Source organism: Theropithecus gelada, chromosome 16 (genome assembly GCF_003255815.1).
Source record: "Theropithecus gelada isolate Dixy chromosome 16, Tgel_1.0, whole genome shotgun sequence".
NCBI lineage: Eukaryota > Metazoa > Chordata > Mammalia > Primates > Cercopithecidae > Theropithecus > Theropithecus gelada.
This window is the reverse complement of record NC_037684.1, coordinates 24,420,193-24,439,336: the sequence shown is the minus strand read 5'-3', so window position 1 is coordinate 24,439,336 and position 19,144 is coordinate 24,420,193. Positions and strand designations below refer to the sequence as shown.

The following is a 19,144-nucleotide window of genomic DNA, read 5'->3' as shown; positions in this document are numbered from 1 at the left end:
AATGATACAAGCCTTTGAAGACAGTAAAACTAAGTAATGAGAGACAGCCTCAATTTGTTATCTACATAATGCTTAAATGCGGCCTTTGTTGTCTTTGACAGACATGTACAGATAAGGGCTGAGAACTCAAACTTCTCCGTAATTATTTTTTTCATAAACAGATAACAAGTAGGTAAAAAGTTTTGAAGAATTCATGGGGTGCTGTAGCATATATGGAAGAGAACATACCACATAATGCAACTTTTATCTTACAAAGAGGACCCCAACCAAATTTTCAACCCTGAGTTTGAGTCTTAAGTATGTTAAACGTGTTGCACATATATGTTTAAGGCTTAATCCTGCAGTTCTTATATTCAGAAGCATTAATGTTGTGAATATTCTTAATGCATTTCATTATTCATATGCAATATGATACTGATGAGGAGTCATTATATTCGGAGCAGTTTTCCTGAAGACCACAAATCTCAAGTCAAGGAAAGTATCCTTAATCTAGGGGAAAAAAAGGAAGTTTCTAAATTGTTCCACAATATATTTCACTAAGAATTGTACTGTATGACAATGCTAATTTAAAAAAAAATTTTTTTTTTTTTTTGCCTCTGTTAAGGATGGTGGTGATTATTTGCTTAATACTGGTTTTCCTGTATAGCAGATATTTTCTTATGGCTATATTTACTTGAATGAAAAATCAAAGATGACTACCTGAATATTCCAGTGTATAGTTATAGTACAACCTCATGAAATGGTTGATTCTGTGGTCTCAAGTCTAGAATTCAGAATTGCTGCCCAATACTGTAAATTTATTTAGAACAAAATAAGGCGGTCCGGCATGGTGGCTCACGCCTGTAATCCCAGCACTTTGGGAGGCTGAGGTGGGTGGATCACAAGGTCAGGCATTCAAGACCAGCCTGGCCAATATGGTGAAACCCTGTCTCTACTAAAAATACAAAACTGAGCCGGGTGTGGTGGTGCATGCCTGTAATCCCAGCTACTCGGGAGGCTGAGGCAGGAGAATCACTTAAGCCCGGGAGGTGGGGGTTGCAGTGAGCCAAGATCGCATCACTGCACTCCAGCCCGGGCAAGAGAGCAAGACTCTGCCTCAAAAAAAAAAAAAAAAAAAAGAACACAATATAACCAATTAAGCACAATTTACATCTTTAAAAAAAATCATTTTAATACTACAGGCTTGACCATGAAATAATGATATGTCTATATAAAAGTGTAGGTTGACAAACTTGTCATGGAATGCCAAGGAGACTGTGGAGGGAGGGGAGACAACCACTAAAGATATAACCGTCAAATGCAAGGAATTAACTTTCCTCATTGGCTTGGATACCTGGGTGCTCAAAGAATGTGTACAAATATTAAAAATACCATTTTTAAAACTTACATCCAAAACCAGGAAGAAAAGTATATCTTGAGATACTTTTCTGCCTCATTCCAAAAGTTTCCTATGCTCATTATACAAGACAGGCAAAATCAGAAGGAGAAAATTTAGAAACATTAAACCAAAAAGCTAATAGAGAGTATGATGTTTAAAAAATACGGACTTAATCTCAGTTGAAAGAGTTCCATTTTTCCTACCACAGAGCTCATTAGCTAGGAAAGTGCTCAAAGCAGATCTGCACATTTAACATTAAAAATAAAAAAAATAAAAGCCAGCATTCTGATTCAGGCAATGATTTTAAGAACCTGAAGAAAGAAAAATGAAGAAATTTCAAGATTTAAAAATGGACTGGGCATGGTAGTGTGTGCCAGTAGTCCCAGCTACTTGGTTAGCTGAGGCAGGATTGCTTGAGCCCAAGAGTTGGAGGCTGTAGTGTGCTATAGTTGCACCTGTGAATAGCCACTGCACTCTAGCCTGGGCAACACAGCAAGACCTTGTCTTTAAAAAAAAAAAAAAAAAAAAATTGGAGAGCGGGTGGGAGGTAAGTGATTTAGCCTGGGAACTCAGTTATCTGAGATAAAGAAATACAAAATTTTAAGCTATAATGAGTCTGGATAAATTTGATCAGTTAAGTGTAATCAATACACTAGCCCTTCTGTTCAGCCTTTCCTATAATAAGCTCCTGGTTGATTACGTTCTTTTGAAGTTCCCCAAACTTGAAAAAGTAATCTGCCTAAAGGTATTAGAGGTGCTGCTCTCTTTATCACCTAAGAATGCTGGTATTACATAATTTGCAGAGGACAGGGCAGTAAAACTTAGGAGTTTTCCCTCACTACTATTTACTGTGTTAAAATAGCTCAAGGTTATGAACATATCCATATTTCACATATAATCGATATTTCAAAATTCATAACCAATTTGCCTTCTCATCTGAATTTCTCAGCCACTATCAGCAACATCATGTTTATGATTTTAAGTTTACTATTTTAGCTTATAACAATTCTAGAAAAATAAAGCAACCTCAAAATGAGAGATTTCAACTTGTCATTCCATAAAAAGCTAAACATGAACACAGTTCCTAAGGGAAGTGAGAAACAGACGTGACTGAGATTAAATGATCTCCACTACTTCCTCCTCCTGTCAGCAAACAGCCTTATTCAAATGTTCAAAACATGGAAGCTTTAGGTGACTTCCCTGGAAAAGGCCCCATCCCCTGCAAATCATTTCATGTAATGCACTAACGAAGCCAAGTAGAACACGGAGGACAGGAGCACATTAGGGAGCCTCTCTGAGTGTTACACAGAGATGTCAAAACTACCAAGTATTTATGCCAAATCCTGAAAGCAAAACCTCGTTTTTGCAGTAACCTGGTGTGGAGACCCTCTCAGATACATCTAGTCTCTGAAGCACCTTTTGAGTTGTACGGATGTAAGAATAACTTTGAATTATAGAAGTTATATGCATCTTTAAGAATCACATTTTGATGATTATAAAATTTTTTTTCTATTTTACAACATAGGTTCAGCTACACTGAAAAAATTACACCGCTTATTGAAATACATTTCATTTTAGAAACAGACTACTAAAGAAGTCTATACAAAAACTCTAAAATAATTTCTGTAGTAAAATAAAGAGTGCGTTAGGAGAGCTACACGAAGAAAATTTGTCTTTCTCTATAATGCTTGATATACTGTGAATCATGGCCAGCTCAACTCTGTAGCTGGCACCAAAAGCTGAAAAGAATTCCTTACCATACACAGTGATACAATTAATGCTCTGGATTAATCTCACAGCCTTCCCGATTAGTACAAAGGAAACCAGGCCTATCCCCTCTTTGAGGAGAAGTCCGGGATATAAAAGCAAGCATACCTCATCAGCTGATATGAAATTATAAAATTCCACAAGTCTGAGTATTTGAAACTTATAAAAGTCATCAGAAAATGCAAGCAAATTGGGCTTTAGTTCAGTGGTTCCCTTGGTTTACATTAGACAGTCCCTCTGTGAGCTCAAGGTAGTCTTCTTGTTCATTCCCTTGGATCTGTTGATTCAGTGACACTGGCGAAGCTCTTGGTAGAGGCGGAGGAGAGTCTGAGAACTAAGGAAATGCTCACTGACTCCCTCTGTGCACGCTCACACATGGGGACGTGTCTCCTGGAGAACACACTAAGGAGACGGATGTTAATGATGCTGTGCTGAACTGTTCTTCTCTGCCAGGTGCCGCAGAAAGTTGTCATCACTCTGGCCTCTATGATTTAAAGGCTCACTCTTAAAGAGAGCTGGAGGTGGGGGGAGGTGAGGGACTGGAGGGATGGGAAGGTGGTGCGGGTGGTGAGGGTGTGGGTGGATGTGCAGGTGTGAGAAGGGGTGGGGGATGGGCCGAGGGGGAAGAGTGCTTACAGGATTCATATTGATTGGAGGGGTTGGGGTTGTGGGTGTGTTCACCACAGAAGGAACTGGGGTGGCTGGGGAAGTTGTAAGTGGGATCTGGACAGCAGGTGGCACATTCACGGGGCTGGTCACCCGAAAGCACTTCTCCTTGTGGGCCTTAAGCATATTCGAGAAGCGGAACCGCTGGCCACACACATCACATGGATAGGGCTTCTCGCCTGTGTGAGTTCTGCGGTGTCTCTTCATGTTGGGGCGGCTGGTGAAGCTTTTGCCACAGATTTCACAGATAAAGGGTTTCTCTCCTGAGATGAACACAGACATAAAAATGATTAACATATTAGGTGGTAATTGTGTGCTCATGCTATTTCTTTTCTTTCTTTCTTTCTTTTTTTTTTTTTAATAGAAATGGAGTCTCACTATGTTGATCAGGCTGGTCTCGAACTCCTGGCCTCAAGTGATCCTCCTATCTGGGCCTCCCAAAGTGCTGGGATTACAGGTGTGAGCCACTGCACCTGGCCTATGAGACTGTATTCTAGAGTCATTTAAAAATCCTCTCAAATTTGGACTTAACAGATCAGAGTAGATACAACTAAAACTTACATACACCCTACCATCTGGGCTTAGCTAAAAGAAGAAGATAAAGATGGGGGAGAAGGCATCTACATTAGTGATCCTCTACATCCTACATAAAGAACAGTTCAAATGGCTTTCTGTGCTCAAGGAAACATCCTAGATGACTCTTTGCCTTTAAATTTAGGCAAGTTAATCTGTAAGCAATTTATTTATTTATTTATCTTTTGGTTTTTTGAGACAGAGTTTTGCTCTTGTCACACAGGCTGTAGTGCAATGGTGCGATCTCGGCTCACTGCAACCTCTACCTCCTGGGTTCAAATGATTCTCTTGTCTCAGCCTCCCGAGTAGCTGGGACTACAGGCGTACACCACCATGCTGGCTAATTTTTGTATTTTTAGTAGAAACGGGGTTTCACCATGTTGGCCAGGCTGGTCTCAAACTCCTGACTTCAGGTGATCCACCCACCTCGGCCTCTCAAAGTGCTGGGATTACAGGCGTGAGCCACTGTGCCCGGCTGCAATTTCTTTTTTCTTTTTCTTTTCTTTTTTTTTTTTTGAGATGGAGTCTCGCTCTGTCGCCCACGCTGGATTGCAGTGGCGCGATCTTGGCTTACTGCAAGCTGTGCCTCCTGGGTTCATACCATTCTCCTGCCTCAGCCTCCCAAATAGCTGGTACTACAGGCACCCGCCACCATGCCCGGCTAATTTTTTTTATTTTTAGTAGAGACAGGGTTTCACCGTGTTAGCCAGGATGGTCTTGATCTCCTGACCTTGTGATCCGCCTGCCTCGGCCTCCCAAAGTGCAGGGATTACAGGCGTGAGCCACTGTGCCCGGCCTTGCAATTTCTTTTTTAAAGAGGATCTTGCTCTGTCACCCAGGCTGGGGTATAGTGGTGTGATCACAGCTCACTGCAGTTTCAACCTCCTGGGCTCAAGCAATCCTCCCAGCTCAGCCTCCCAAGTAACTGGGCCTACTACAGCTGCCAGCTACCACATCTGGCTATCTTTTTTTTTTCTGTAGAGGCAGGGTCTCCGAATTTTGCCCAGGGTGGTCTCTAACCCATGGGCTCAAGTGATCCTCCCGCCTCAGACTCCCAAGTGCTGAGATTACAGGCATGAGCTAAGGCCCTGTCCTGTAAGCAATTTCTGATATTCCAAACAAAAGTAAGAATTTTCTGAAAATGTCCTGTGGAACAAAGAAGTCTCTTCCTGTCTATTCTTACAGAATCCTTAGCATACAGCTTGCTTTTTGGCACTGAATTTAGAAAATACTGGCTTGACAAACCTACAATATGAATTTCACACCACAGTGTTTCTCAATGAGAGTGCTACCAGCATTTCTGCAGACAATTCCTCATTATGTGGGACTATGTGGCATTCAGCATTCCTGATGCCAGCCTACTGAATACGCACAAGAGATTTCGACAAAAAAAAATGCCCCTGGCCGGGCGCGGTGGCTCAAGCCTGTAATCCCAGCACTTTGGGAGGCCGAGACGGGCGGATCACGAGGTCAGGAGATCGAGACCATCCTGGCCGACACGGTGAAACCCCGTCTCTACTAAAAAATACAGAAAACTAGCCGAGCGAGGTGGCGGGCGCCTGTAGTCCCAGCTACTTGGGAGGCTGAGGCAGGAGAATGGCGTGAACCCGGGAGGCGGAGCTTGCAGTGAGCTGAGATCCGGCCACTGCACTCCAGCCTGGGCGGCAAAGCGAGACTCTGTCTCAAAAAAAAAAAAAAAAATGCCCCTATGCCATTTCCAAATGTCTGTGGGTGTAGGGAGGGTGTTGGGGGTTATTGCTCCTAGTTGAGGACCACTGGGCCAATGAGTCAAAAAAGGAGACAGAATCCCAGAGTTCTTAGGGCATTTAGAAAGGAAATTAGGTTTGGGTTCTGAGGGCTTAATTTTTAAGCTTCCCTAACTTGCTTTTGAACTTACTGCTTAGTTCCATTCTGTGTCTGCCTGCTTCTCTACCCAGGCTGTAGAAAATAAAATGCTTTTTGATTCTGTATGTCCATCAATCATTTTATATGGGATGCTGAGGTGAGGCGGGGAGTACTTCTGTACATGCACTTCGGTGAACCACACGCTTGTATTGATCAATTCCTGCATCAGTCCTCCATATCTATAGCTCGTCTCTTTACATTAACTCCTATAAGAGTGTTGCTGTCACTTCCATTGCTGCTCCCTCTTCTCTCAACAGGTGTGTTTATTCTACTCATGTGTATTGGGTCTTACTGTGTACCAGGCACTGCTAACTGCTTTACATCTATTAACCTTGGTGACCCTCACAGTGACTGTATGAGGCAGGTACACTATTACCCCTTATTTTACTCATAAGGGAATTAATAAACTTGCTCAAGTTTATATGCTAATGGACAGTTAGGATTTAAAATCTGCAGCCTGGTTCTAGAGTCTATGTTTTTGACATATAAACCACAGTATTTCACAAACCACTCAATTTGCATTTCTGCATGCATGAAGGGATGTATTTTCTTACTTTCTCATCTACTTTGGGACTCCTTTTTTCCCACCCCTCCCCGGGCCCCTTCCTATATTCCTAGGAGAAAACACCTCTTTACTCATAGTACAAATTTCTTGTCTCCAGCTTTTCATTATAATAGAAAACCGACATCCTCTATGGCCTCTTCCATGGAAGCCAGAATTTTCCTCATTTTCCTGAGAGATTGAAGAGTCAATTTTCTCCATAACTATCAGTATTATATGAAACCTATCATATTTCTCGTCTTTACGCTTTTTTTTTGAGATGGAGTCCTGCTCTGTCGCCCAGGCTGAAGTGTAGTGAGTGGCACGATCTCAGCTCACTGCAGCCTCTGTCTCCTGGGCTCACGCGATTCTCCTGCCTCAGCCCCTGGAGTAGCTGGGATTACAGGCACGTGCCACCACATCCAGCTAATTTTTGTATTTTTAGTAGAGATGAGGTTTCACCATATTGGCCACACTGGTCTCAAACTCCTGACCTCAGGTGATCTGCCCACCTCAGCCTCCCAAAGTGCTGGGATTACAGGTGTGAGCCACCACGCCTGGCCCTCTTTACACTTTTCATTCTTCAATCACTGCCACAGCTAGGCTCCTTACTGTGACTCATATTCATCTTTCTGGATGAATTCTGAGCCCAGTTTGTTTTCCTTCTTTTTAATCGATTTCCTCCAACCATCTTAAAAACTTCAACTTCTGGCAAGGTGTGGTGTCTCAAGCCTGTAATCCCAGCACTTTGGGAGGCCAAGGCAGGAGGATCACTTGAGGCTAGGAGTTCGAGACCAGCCTGGGCAACACAGTGGCACCCTGTCTATATATTAAAAAACAAACAAAAGCCCTTCTACTTCTGTGCTAAATGGAATTAAGCAAATCAATTATAGTATACTTGTTTGATGGAAAATACCATTGAAAACAATGTTACAGGCTAGGTAAAGTGGCTCACACCTGGAATCCCAGCACTTTGGGAGGCTGAAGCAGGAGGATTGCTTCAACCCAGGAGTTCGAGACCAGCCTCAACATGGTAAGACTCTGTTTTTACAAAAAAATACAAACAATTAGCCAAGTATGGTGGTGTGCACCTGCAGTCCCAGCTACTGAAGAGGCTGAGGTGGGAGAATGACTTGAGCCTGGGAGGCAGAGGTTGCAGTAAGCTGAGATTGCACCACCGCACTCAAGCCTGAGCCACAGAGAGATGCTATCTTAGAACAACAACGTTATAAAGTACAGAAATGTATTTCTTTTTTCCTTTTTTTTTTTTTTTTTTTTGAGGTGGAGACTCACTCTGTCGCCCAGGCTGGAGTGCAGTGGCGCAATCTCAGCTCACTGCAACCTCCGCCTCCTGGGTTCAAGCGATTCTGCCGCCTCAGCCTCCCGAGTAGCTGGGACTACAGGCGCCTGTCACCATGCCCGGCTAATTTTTTGTATTTTTAGCAAAGACAGGGTTTCACCGTGTTAGCCAGGATGGCTTTGATCTCCTGACCTTGTGATCCACCCGCCTCAGCCTCCCAAAGTGTTGGCATTACAGGCGTGAGCCACTGCGCCCAGCCCAGAAATGTAATTATTAACATGAAAATGTATAATCTGTTATCTATGGTCTATTAAATAAAAGCAAGTTATGAAAATGCATGCATGCATGAGGACGGGTGTGGTGGCTCATGCCTGTAATCCCAGCACTTTAGGAGGCTGAGGCAGGCGGATCATTTGAGGTCAGGAGTTCGAGACAGGCTCGGCCAACATGGTGAAACCCCATCTGTACTAAAAATACAAAAATTAGCCGGGTGTGGTGGCACGCACCTGTAGTCCCAGCTGCTGGGGAGGCTGAGGCAAGAGAATCACTTGAACCCGGGAAGCAGAGGTTGCAGTGAGCGAGACTGTGCCATTGTACTCCAGCCTGGGTGACAGAGCAAGACTCCATCTCAAAAAAAAGAAAAGCATGCATGGTATTATCTACCTTTTAAAAATATATATACATGGAAAGAAATACAACAGGCCAGCCACAGTGGCTCACACTTGTAATCCCAGCACTTTGGGAGGCTGAGGCAGGGCAGATTGCTTGAGCCAGGAGTTCAAGACCAGCCTGACCAACATAGTGAGACCCCCAACTCTATTAAAAGAAAAAATACAACAAATGTTACCAGTGATTATCTCTAGGTAATAGGATCACGGGTGATGTTTTATTCTTTATGCTTATCTGTTTTTTTTTTTTTTTTTTTGAGACAGGGTCTCACTCTGTCACCCAGGCTGGAGTGCAGTGGTATGATCTTGGCTCACTGCAACCTCCACCTCCGGGTTCAAGCAATTCTCCTGCCTCAGCCTCCTAAGCAGCTGGGACTACAGGCATGCACCACCACACCTGGCTAGTTTTTGTATTTTCAGTAGAGACAGGTTTTACCACATTGGCCAGGCTGGTCTCAAACTCCTGACTTCAATTGATCCACCCACCTTAGCCTCCCAAAGTGCTGGGATTACAGGTGTGAGCCACCATGCCCGGCTCTCATTTGTAGTCTTCTATATTATAAGTGATTTGCCGCAGAAAGACCAAAAACTACTAGAACTAGCCTACTACAAATGCCTGGATTCAAATTAAAATTGGTCTTTTTTACTGCTTAGTAATCTTTTATTCACTTCTTAACGTCCACATTTGTTGTTCCAGACCTTCACTTGACATTAACCCACAATCCCATCTGCCTCTAAATCTCATTATTCATTACGCCCCATCTCCTAAATGTGTTTAATGGTTGATATTAAGGTTTCTCTGAAACTTCAAGGTTAAGATTACAATGAGGTTGAAACAAGGATAAATACAAATCTAACATTTAAAATCAACTACCTGTACAATGTTCCACTTTAAGGAAGAGCTGGTAAATGGGTGGCAAGAAGATATAATTACAGCTAAATTCATCAAGGTAACTGGAAAAGCATGTATATTAATATATCTAAAGATATGACCGAACTTTTACATGTAGATAAAGCTAACCTAATTGTACAGCAATGTAATGAGTCTGAAGAAAAAACAGTATAAATGAAGACAGAGAACCTACAGAGAAGATAGAAAAGAGCAAGAATTAGGCTAGTTGTCTTTTGTATGTGGTCTGTCCAATAAACACAAGCATTCCAGTCTGCTTAGGGTGAATATCTTTGGGCAGAATAAATATATATATACACACACACATATATGCACACACATACATACATATATCTAACCGAAATCTTTCTTGAATTTTAAACCCATTTTTCTTTTAATTTAATTTTATTTTTTTGAGACAGAGTCTCGCTCTATTGCCCAGGCTGGGGTGTAATGGCGCAATCTCGGCTCACTGCAAGCTCCCCATCCTGGGTTCACGCCATTCTCCTGCCTCAGCCTCTTGAGTAGCTGGGACTACAGGGCCCCGCCACCATGCCCAGCTAATTTTTTGTATTTTTAGTAGAGACGGGGTTTCACCATGTTAGCCAGGATGGTCTCGATCTCCTGACCTCGTGATCTGCCCGCCTCAGCCTCCCAAAGTACTGGGATTACAGGTGCGAGTCACTGCGCCCGGTCTAAACCCATTTTTCAGACTGCTTACTTGAATGCCCCAGAGATATCTCAAAACAAGTACAAAATTAAATTCATTATCCTATCAATCAAACCTGCTCTTCCCTCTACTATTCTCTATCTTGACAAATAGTTTTATACCTCACATCTGGGACTAACCCTTGATTCTTCCCTTCTATGCTACCCTTTGATACTACTGATATCCAATCAATCCCCCAAGTTCACTCAAACAAATAAATAAATAAAAGTTCATTCAAACTTGGTGATTGAACACTATTTTCATAGTACTGATATCCAGTCAATTCACCAAGTTCTACTTTGTATCACTTTTAAAGTGATAACTTTAATCTCATCGGTTGCCATTACCATAAATTTTATTTTATTTTACCTTATTACTTTTTGAGATGGAGAATCACTTGAACCCAGGAGGTGGAGGTTGCAGTGAGCTGAGATCACGCCACTGCACTCCAGCCTGGGTGACAGAGCAAAACTCTGTTTCAAAAAAAATAAAATAAAATAAAGATAATAATCTCCTTAATAGATTATTACGATACAAAACACAAGTAAAGTGCTTACAACAGTATCTGGTAAAGTGCTTACAACAGTATCTGGCACACAGTACTCAATGCATTTTACCTGCTACTATCATCACCATCAACACCATCATTACCATTCAGCAGACCATAAGCTCCTTAAGAGCAGAAACCAGGTCTTAATTCATCCTTGTGTCTCTAGGCACATAGCACTGTGCCTGGTATAAGGAGAATCAGTAGGTATTCTATTTTGAACTCACCCTATGTCCACACCATCCTAGTAAACCCTGACTGATGGCCCGTCAGTCTTCCTAGACAAGGTCTGACTCATTTCTCTTTAACTGCAAAGAAACAGTCCAATACTGTCAGTTCATACAATGTCCTTAATCCCAACCAAACACACAGCTGTCTCTAAATGTAGTTTCATTCAGCCTTAGAGACCTATCTGTATCCCCTTCCTTCTCTAAAGCTAATCCTTCTCTAAAACCAACATTTCTCCTGCACCCTTCAGGTACTACTGTCATTCTTATTTAATATCAAGAAACCAGAGGCCTAGAGAGGTTACACAATTCTGCTAGTGATTGGCAGAGCCAGGTTTGTCCAACTTTACCATCTAGCTGCTTTTCCAGTTTGGACACTCTGAATAATATTAAAAGGCAGATGACAAACCAGAGGTAAGTATTTCAACATTAATGAAATAAAAAAAGTCAAACACTAATGGAAAGATGAACACAGAAAAGGCACAAGCAATTCAGAAAAGAAAATACATTGATAACTATTAAGCAAATAAAAATGTTCACTCTTACCTAGTAATTAAATAAATGCAAATTAAGAAATCATTTCTCACCTATCAAATCAGCAAGGATTTTATTTACAATTATAAAGGGCTGGGCAAACAAGTATTTTCCCTCTGGGTTTTTTCTTTTCTTTTTTTTTTTTTTTTTGAGACGGAGTCTCACTGTGTCTCCCAGGCTGGAGTGCAGTGGCGTGATCTCAGCTCACTGCAAGCTCCGCCTCCCGGGTTCACGCCATTCTCCCGCCTCAGCCTCCCAAGTAGCTGGGACTACAGGCGCCCGCCACCGTGCCCGGCTAATTTTTTGTATTTTTAGTAGAGATGGGGTTTCACCATGTTAGCCAGGATAGTCTCGATCTCCTGACCTCGTGATCCACCCGCCTCGGCCTCCCAAAGTGCTGGGATTACAGGCTTGAGCCACCACGCCCGGCCTTCCCTCTGGGTTTTTTCAATTTTCTTTTTAATAGAGATGGAGGTCTCACTATATTGCCTAGGCTGGTCTTGAACTCCTGAGCTCAAGTGATCCTCCCACCTCAGCCTCCCAAAGTGCTGGGATTATAGGCGTGAGTCAGTGCATCTGGCCGCAAATGAGTATTTTCATTTTCATACAGCTGGCAGGAGTATATGTGGAGGGCATTTTGTAATACATGACACTAAGTCTTAAAAATGTGTATATCTCTTTGCTATAATAATCCTACTTCCAAAAATTTATCCTAAGTAAATAATTACGACTGTGATAACACTGTGATAAACAATATTGTAGCTATTTATTTTTTTGAGACGGAGTTTTGCTCTGTCCCCAGGCTGGAATAAAGTGGCGTGATCTCAGTTCACTGCAACCTCCCTGTCCCGGGCCCAAGTGATTCTCCTGCCTCAGCCTCTTGAGTAGCTGGGATTACAGGTGTGCGCCACCACACTCGGCTAATTTTTTGTATTTTTAGTAGAGACAGGGTTTTGCTGTGTTGGCCAGGCTGGTCTCAAACTCCCGACTTCAAGTGATCTACCCACCTTGGCCTCCCAAAGTGCTGACATTACAGGTGTGAGCCACTGGCCTGTGGCTATTTATAACAGTAGAAAAATTGGAAACAGAAATAACATAAATGTCTAGCAGGGAACTGGCTAAATAAGTGGAGAAAATATCCTTCACTGGCCAGGCTCAGGGGTGGGGCTCATGTCTGTAATTCCAGCAGTTTGGGAGGCTGAAGCGGGTGGATCACCTGAGGTCAGGAGTTCAAGACCAGCCTGGCCAACATGGTGAAACCCCGTTTCTACTAAAAATAAAAAGAAATAGCTAGGCGTGGTGGCATGTGCCTGTAATCCCAGCTACTTGGGGGCTGAGGCAGAAGAATCACTTGAACCTGGGAGGTAGAGGTTGTGGTGAACCGAGATCGGGCCAGGCCTGGGCAACAGAGTAAGACTCTGTCTTAAAAAAAAAAAAAAAAAAAAAGGCCAGGCGCAGTGGCTCGTGCTTATAATCCCAGCACTTTGGGAGGCCAAGGCGAGCGGATCATGAGGTTGGGAATTCGAGACCAGCCTGGCCAACACAGTGAAACCCCCGTCTCTACTAAAAATACAAAAAAATTAGCTGCGCATGGCGGCATGAGCCTATAATCCCAGCTACTCAGGAGGCTGAGGCAGGAGAATTGCTTGAACATGGGAGGCGGAGGTTGCAGTGAGCTGAGATTGCGCCACTGCACTCCAGCCTGGGCGACAGAGCAAAACTCCATCTCAAAACAAACAACAACAAAACAAATCCTTCACTTTATAGGATTGTTGCAAAGGGTACATTAATTAAATGAGATAAAGCACTTAAGATAATGCCTGACATACATGTGTATAATAAATTATAGCTACTATTATAGCAAATTTACAAGAATAAATATTATATAGCCATTAAAATTATATTGCTGACATAATACAGCAAAAGAAAAAGCAGGTTACAAGAGTATAAATACCCAACATTTGTTTTTACTATATACATGAACACATAAACACTTATGCAAAGTATCTGTCTATATGTGTGTTAAGAAACTGAAGAATTTTTTTTAATGGGTATATGCCAAAATGTTAAGAGTGGTGATCTCTTGGTGGCATGATTTTATTTTGTTTGCAATTTTCATAGTTTCTCATATATTTTAATAAGTATGTGTTACTCTTTTTTTAGTTTGTTTGTTTTGATTTTTGAGACCAGGTCTTGCTCTGTTGCCCAGGCTGGAGTGAAGTGACACAATCACAGCTCACTGCAGCCTCGATCTCCTGGGTTCAAACAATCCTCCCTGCCTCGGTCTCCCAAGTAGCTGGGACCACAAGCGTGTGTCACCACCCATGGCTAACTTTTGTATTTTTGCAGAGCTGGGGTTTTGCCATGTTGCCCAGGCTGGTCTTGAACCTCTGGGCTCAAGAGATTCACCTGCCTTGGCCTCCCAAAGTGCTGGCATTACAGGCGTGAGCCACCACGTCCAGGTGTATATGAATTACACCTTTAATGAGAAAGATAAAAATTTGGGGGACTGGGCATGGTAGCTCATGCCTGTAATCCTAGCACTTTGGGAAGCCAAGGCAGGTGGATCACCTGAGGTCAGGAGTTCAAGACCAGCCTGGCCAACATGGTGAAACCCCATCTCTATTAAAAATACACAAATTAGCCAGGCACGGTGGTGTGCACCTGTAGTCCCACCTACTTGGGAGGCTGAGGCAGGAAAATTGCTTGAACCTGGAAGGTGGAGGTTGCAGTGAGTGGAGGTCACACCACTGCACTCCAGCCTGGGTGACAGAGAAAGACTCCGTCTGAATAATAATAATAATAATAATAATAATAATAATTTTTTAGGGGGTAGGAATTTAGGTAGTTGTATTGCTTTAGCAGAAACAAGAAGTATTCAGTTTGCCTATTTGATCAAAGACGAATACTCAACATAAATTTATACAATAACTAAAATAATCATGAAAGAAACACTTCAGTTTCACATTATGAACATTTAAGGGTCCAAAGAAAAAAATGACAAAGGAGAAGAAACAAAGAAATACAGGAGAAAGAGGGAGGAAGGAATGGGGAAAAAAGCACACAGGGAGACAGGCAGGTAAGATAAGGCGGATGCAGAGGCAGAGACTTAAGTGCTAGAGGTTCCTTTCAATTCTGTGACATTTACCAAGCATCTATGTGCCAAGCAGTGTGTGTGACTATGACACAACTTCCACCTTCACAAAAAACTTATGTTCTGGCCAGGGGTGGTGGCTCACTCCTGTAATCCCAGCACTTTGGGAGGCCAAGGCAGGTGGATCATTTGAGGTCAGGAGTTCTAGACTGGCCTCACCAATATGGTGAAACCCTGTCTCTACTAAAAATAAAAAATAAAAAAAAATTAGGCGTGGTGGTGAACGCGTGTAATCTCAGCTATTCGGGAGGCTGGGGCAGGAGAATCACTTGAACCCTGGGAGGTGGAGGTTGCAGTGAGCCAAGATCATGGCACTGCAGTGAGCCAAGATCGTGCCACTGCACTCAGTCTGGGTGACAGAGCGAGACTCCATCTAGGAAAAAAAAAAAAAAAAAAGAAAGAAAGAAAACCAAAAAACCCCCCAAAACTTACGCTCTGTTTAGTTCCATGTTTTCTTGCCGTATCACACACAAACAAACCTGAACCCTAAAAATGACATTAGAACTAAGAGCCTATCCAAGAGCCACCAAATTATAAGGAGAATCTGTTAACTATTCTGATGTATCCTGCCATCCACTTGGCTATATCTGCAAAGTTATCATTTTCTTTTCAGGTCTAATTTAACTAATTAAACTGCTTTCATGACTCTTCATCTAGACTAAAAATCCTTAAAATCTGAGGGTGCTCTGTTCTGAATGAGAAAGAAGCCCACTAGGTAGGCGTTTTTCTTTGGGCTTCAACAGAGAACTGCGAACTAAAGAGATCCAGCCATGGGCAGAATTTCCTCACCACTAGTTAAGCAAAAAGAACAGCAGGCTAAGCAAGATAATCTCTGTTGTTCTTTCTAGCTTCACTACTCTGTAGACTAATGGAACCTGGAATCCTGTCATTATATTTTATTTAGAAACCTGAAAAATGTTTCATCCTGTTCAATTTATGCGAAGATGACTAATCCCAGAACATCAAGTTTAGACTGAGATACAATGATAGTGTTTATAGGGGAGCTATTCTTTTAGCCAGTTCCCTGGAAGCAGGATAATCAAATGCTTGTAAGACTCAAATCCATGCTATGGAACATATGCTCCTAAAACCACAAAGTGGTTAAAATATTAATTAACCTCACGGAATGGATGTGTTCCTGAAAAGTAGTGAATTTTTGTAAATCATGTAAAATCAAACTTTAAGAACACTGAGAGGGGCTGTCTTGGTGGCTCACACCTGTAATTCCAGCACTTTGGGAGACTGATCGCAGGCAGATCGCTTGAGCCCAGGAGATCGAGACCAGCCTGGGCAACATGGTGAAACCCTGTCTCTACAAAAAATACAAAAATTAGCCAGCCATGGTGGCGCGCACCTGTGGTCCCAGCTACTTGGTTGGCTAAGGTGGGAGGATGGCTCGAGCCTGGGAGGTAGAGGCTGCAGCGAGCTGAGACTGTGCCACTGCCCTCCAGCCTGAGTAATGGAAGCAAGACCCTGTCTTTAAAAAAAAAAAAAAAAAAAAAAAGAAAAAAAAAAACAGAGAGAAGGGTATTCTATTAAAGCAATCAGTGTCCTCCATCCTTGTAAGTTCCAGAACCCTTTCCTTAGGAAAATAACATATGCACATACACAAAACAAGTTTCATACAATTTCAGGAGTTCCTGAACCCCATGCAAAGACCTCATTGTCTTAAAAGAGCTCAAAGTTAAAAGGCACTCACAAACAATTCTTTTTTAAACAATCAGAGTTATTAGAGCTAAATTTTTCAGTATTACTAATCTACATTTTTACATATTAGGTTTATTTAAAGTGAGATTTTTGCTTCATATGCAAATTTGTGGTTTTGATTTTTTAAAAAACAGACCCACAGATGATCAACAAGTGCTTGAGACATTATCTGTATCTTTCCCAAGAAATTCTTACCAGTGTGTGTTTTCATGTGTTCGTCGAAGTACTGCTTCATGTTGAAATCCTTGCCACACCACTGGCACATGAACTGTTTGTGCCCAATATGAATGCTCATGTGGGAGCGTAGCTGGTACTTGTACTGAAACCTTTCGTCACAGTTCTGCATTGGACACAGTTGGAGATTTTTGAATGCCAAGCATAGTAGCTTTACCTGAGCCCACCCTAACATAGTCTCTGATATTAGGCTTATTTTTCATACTCAAAATAGAACCTGCTTGTGTCAGCTATTTGGCTTTGCTATATTTCTGCAGGTGAGTTACTAATAAAAGGGAAATTTTCTCACAAAATTAACATTGAAGTATACTCGACTTCTCAGAATCACTGAGAAAAGAAAAATAAGTCATTGTGTGTTACTTCTAAGTTAACCTAATCTAAGAGTTAACAGTGCGTTAAAAGTGACATTTTTCTACCTTGCAGTGACAGCACACACCAAGCTCAGGCAGTGACAGCACACACCGAGCTCAGAACACACCGAGCTCTGAAGGTTCTGTGGAAGGCAGCTTTGTGCCTCCTGCTCCAGCATACCTCTCTCTCACTGGTCCGCCATCTATGCAAACACTAACCCCTAGGCCTGGGCCTGTAGGTAGCACATTCCTTACCTCGCATCTGAAGGGCTTCTCTCCAGAATGCTGCAAGGAGTGCACCTTGAGTGACATACTGCGTTTGAATGATTTTCCACAGGTTTCACATGTAAATGGCATGTCTTTTGTGTGTGCTGCAACATAGAATGTACTTAGTGTCAAAACAAATCCACCAAAAAGCTCAAACTAAAAATGTATCCTACTGTAAAGCAAATATGCCCTTCTAATTTTCTACACTGATTTGTGAGCTTTTTTTTTTTTTTTCTGAGATGGAGTCTTGCTCTGTCGCACAGGCCAGAGTGCAGTGGTGCGATCTTGGCTCCCTGCAACCTCCGCCCCCCGGATTCAAGTGATTATCCTGCCTCAGCCTCCCGAGTAGCTGGGATTACAGGCATGCGCCACCACATCCAGCTAATTTTTGTATTTTTAGTAGAGACAGGGTTTCACCATGTTGGCTAGACTGGTTTCAAACTCCTGACTTCATGTGATTTGCCTGCCTCAGCCTCCCAAAGTGCTGGGATTACAGGCACAAGCCACCACACCAGGCCTTTGTGAGGCTATAATAGTAATATCTGAAGAGAAAAATAATGTTGAAAAGAAATCTGGGTGTGGAAGACTGTATCATCCAATTTGGTGATACTTACTGAAGACATATTGCATTCAGTTTCAACAGGTCAAAACTGATTAGGGCAATTCCTCACATTCTGCCCAACCCAAGGCATAAAGTACACAGAAGAGCAAGGGAAAATTATAGGTATGAGAGAAAAGCAGAAAAACTTACCAACCATGTGTTTCCGCACATGAGCCATGGTATAGAATTTCTTCTCACAAATTTCACAGGAAAATTTCTTTTCTGCATATCCATGGACGATCTTGATATGCTCATGAAGGGACCAGAGTTTCTTGAACGATTTGTTACAGGAAACACACTGAGCAGGATAAATAGAAATAATATTTATAGGGGCTTACAGAATGCCATACCAGCCTACTGGCAGATGAAACGGATGTGCTTCAGGTTCATGGCACAAGGCCAGAATCCAGATAAATGCTATTCTTCCACAGAGCCCAGATTCCAACACCAACATCTGTATGTTCTCTTTTTCTAAGATGCATCTTTTAGACACTCTTTGGGAGTATGAAAACAATGGCAAAAACTAAGACAAAAAGTGGAAAGTTCCACTAACATCAAGCAATGTTCAAGTGATTCTCCTGCCTCAGCCTCCCAAGTAGCCAGGATTACAGGTGGGCACCACCACGCCCAGCTAATTTTTTTGTATTTTTAGTAGAGACGGGGTTTCACCATGTTGCCAGGGTGATCTCGATCTTCTGACCTCGTGATCCATCTGCCTCGGCCTCTCAAAGTACTGGAATTATAGGCATGAGTCACCACGCCCAGCCAAGCTTTTTTATTTTTAAACAGAAGTTGCAAGAGATTCAAGTTTTAAAAATATATGTATTAAGCAAATGTGGCTGCCTCCTCCACATCAGTTAGTAAGGGTTTACCAGAGAATATATACTAATTTTAAATTAGTATAATAAAGACAAGATGAAACAAAATACATATTAGTGGTATAGGTATTATAGGTATGTAGAAATATAAAAATGTTCTTACGCCTTAGAAAATGCATTTGGAGCCAGGCGCAGTGGCTCACGCCTGTAATCCCAGCACTTTGGGAGGTCAAGGCGGGTGGATCACCTGAGGTCAGGAATTTGAGACCAGCCTGGCCAACATGGAGAAACCCCATCTACTAAAAATAC

General features: G+C 42.3%; 1 protein-coding gene across 1 annotated transcript in view; it reads right to left on the bottom strand.

Annotated features, from left to right (window-relative positions):
* Window positions 1-1,145: 1,145 nt before the first annotated feature.
* The window catches only part of ZNF652 (zinc finger protein 652), a 67,843-nt gene continuing 49,844 nt past the window's right edge, over window positions 1,146-19,144 (bottom strand). Inside the window, exons 3-6 of the mRNA XM_025363147.1 lie at window positions 18,168-18,315; window positions 17,405-17,520; window positions 16,761-16,905; window positions 1,146-4,074 (exon numbers count right to left, since the gene is read on the bottom strand). Coding sequence (XP_025218932.1) covers window positions 3,563-4,074; window positions 16,761-16,905; window positions 17,405-17,520; window positions 18,168-18,315 — 921 coding nt within the window. The 3' untranslated portion in view covers window positions 1,146-3,562. The remainder of the gene's footprint in view (window positions 4,075-16,760; window positions 16,906-17,404; window positions 17,521-18,167; window positions 18,316-19,144) is intronic.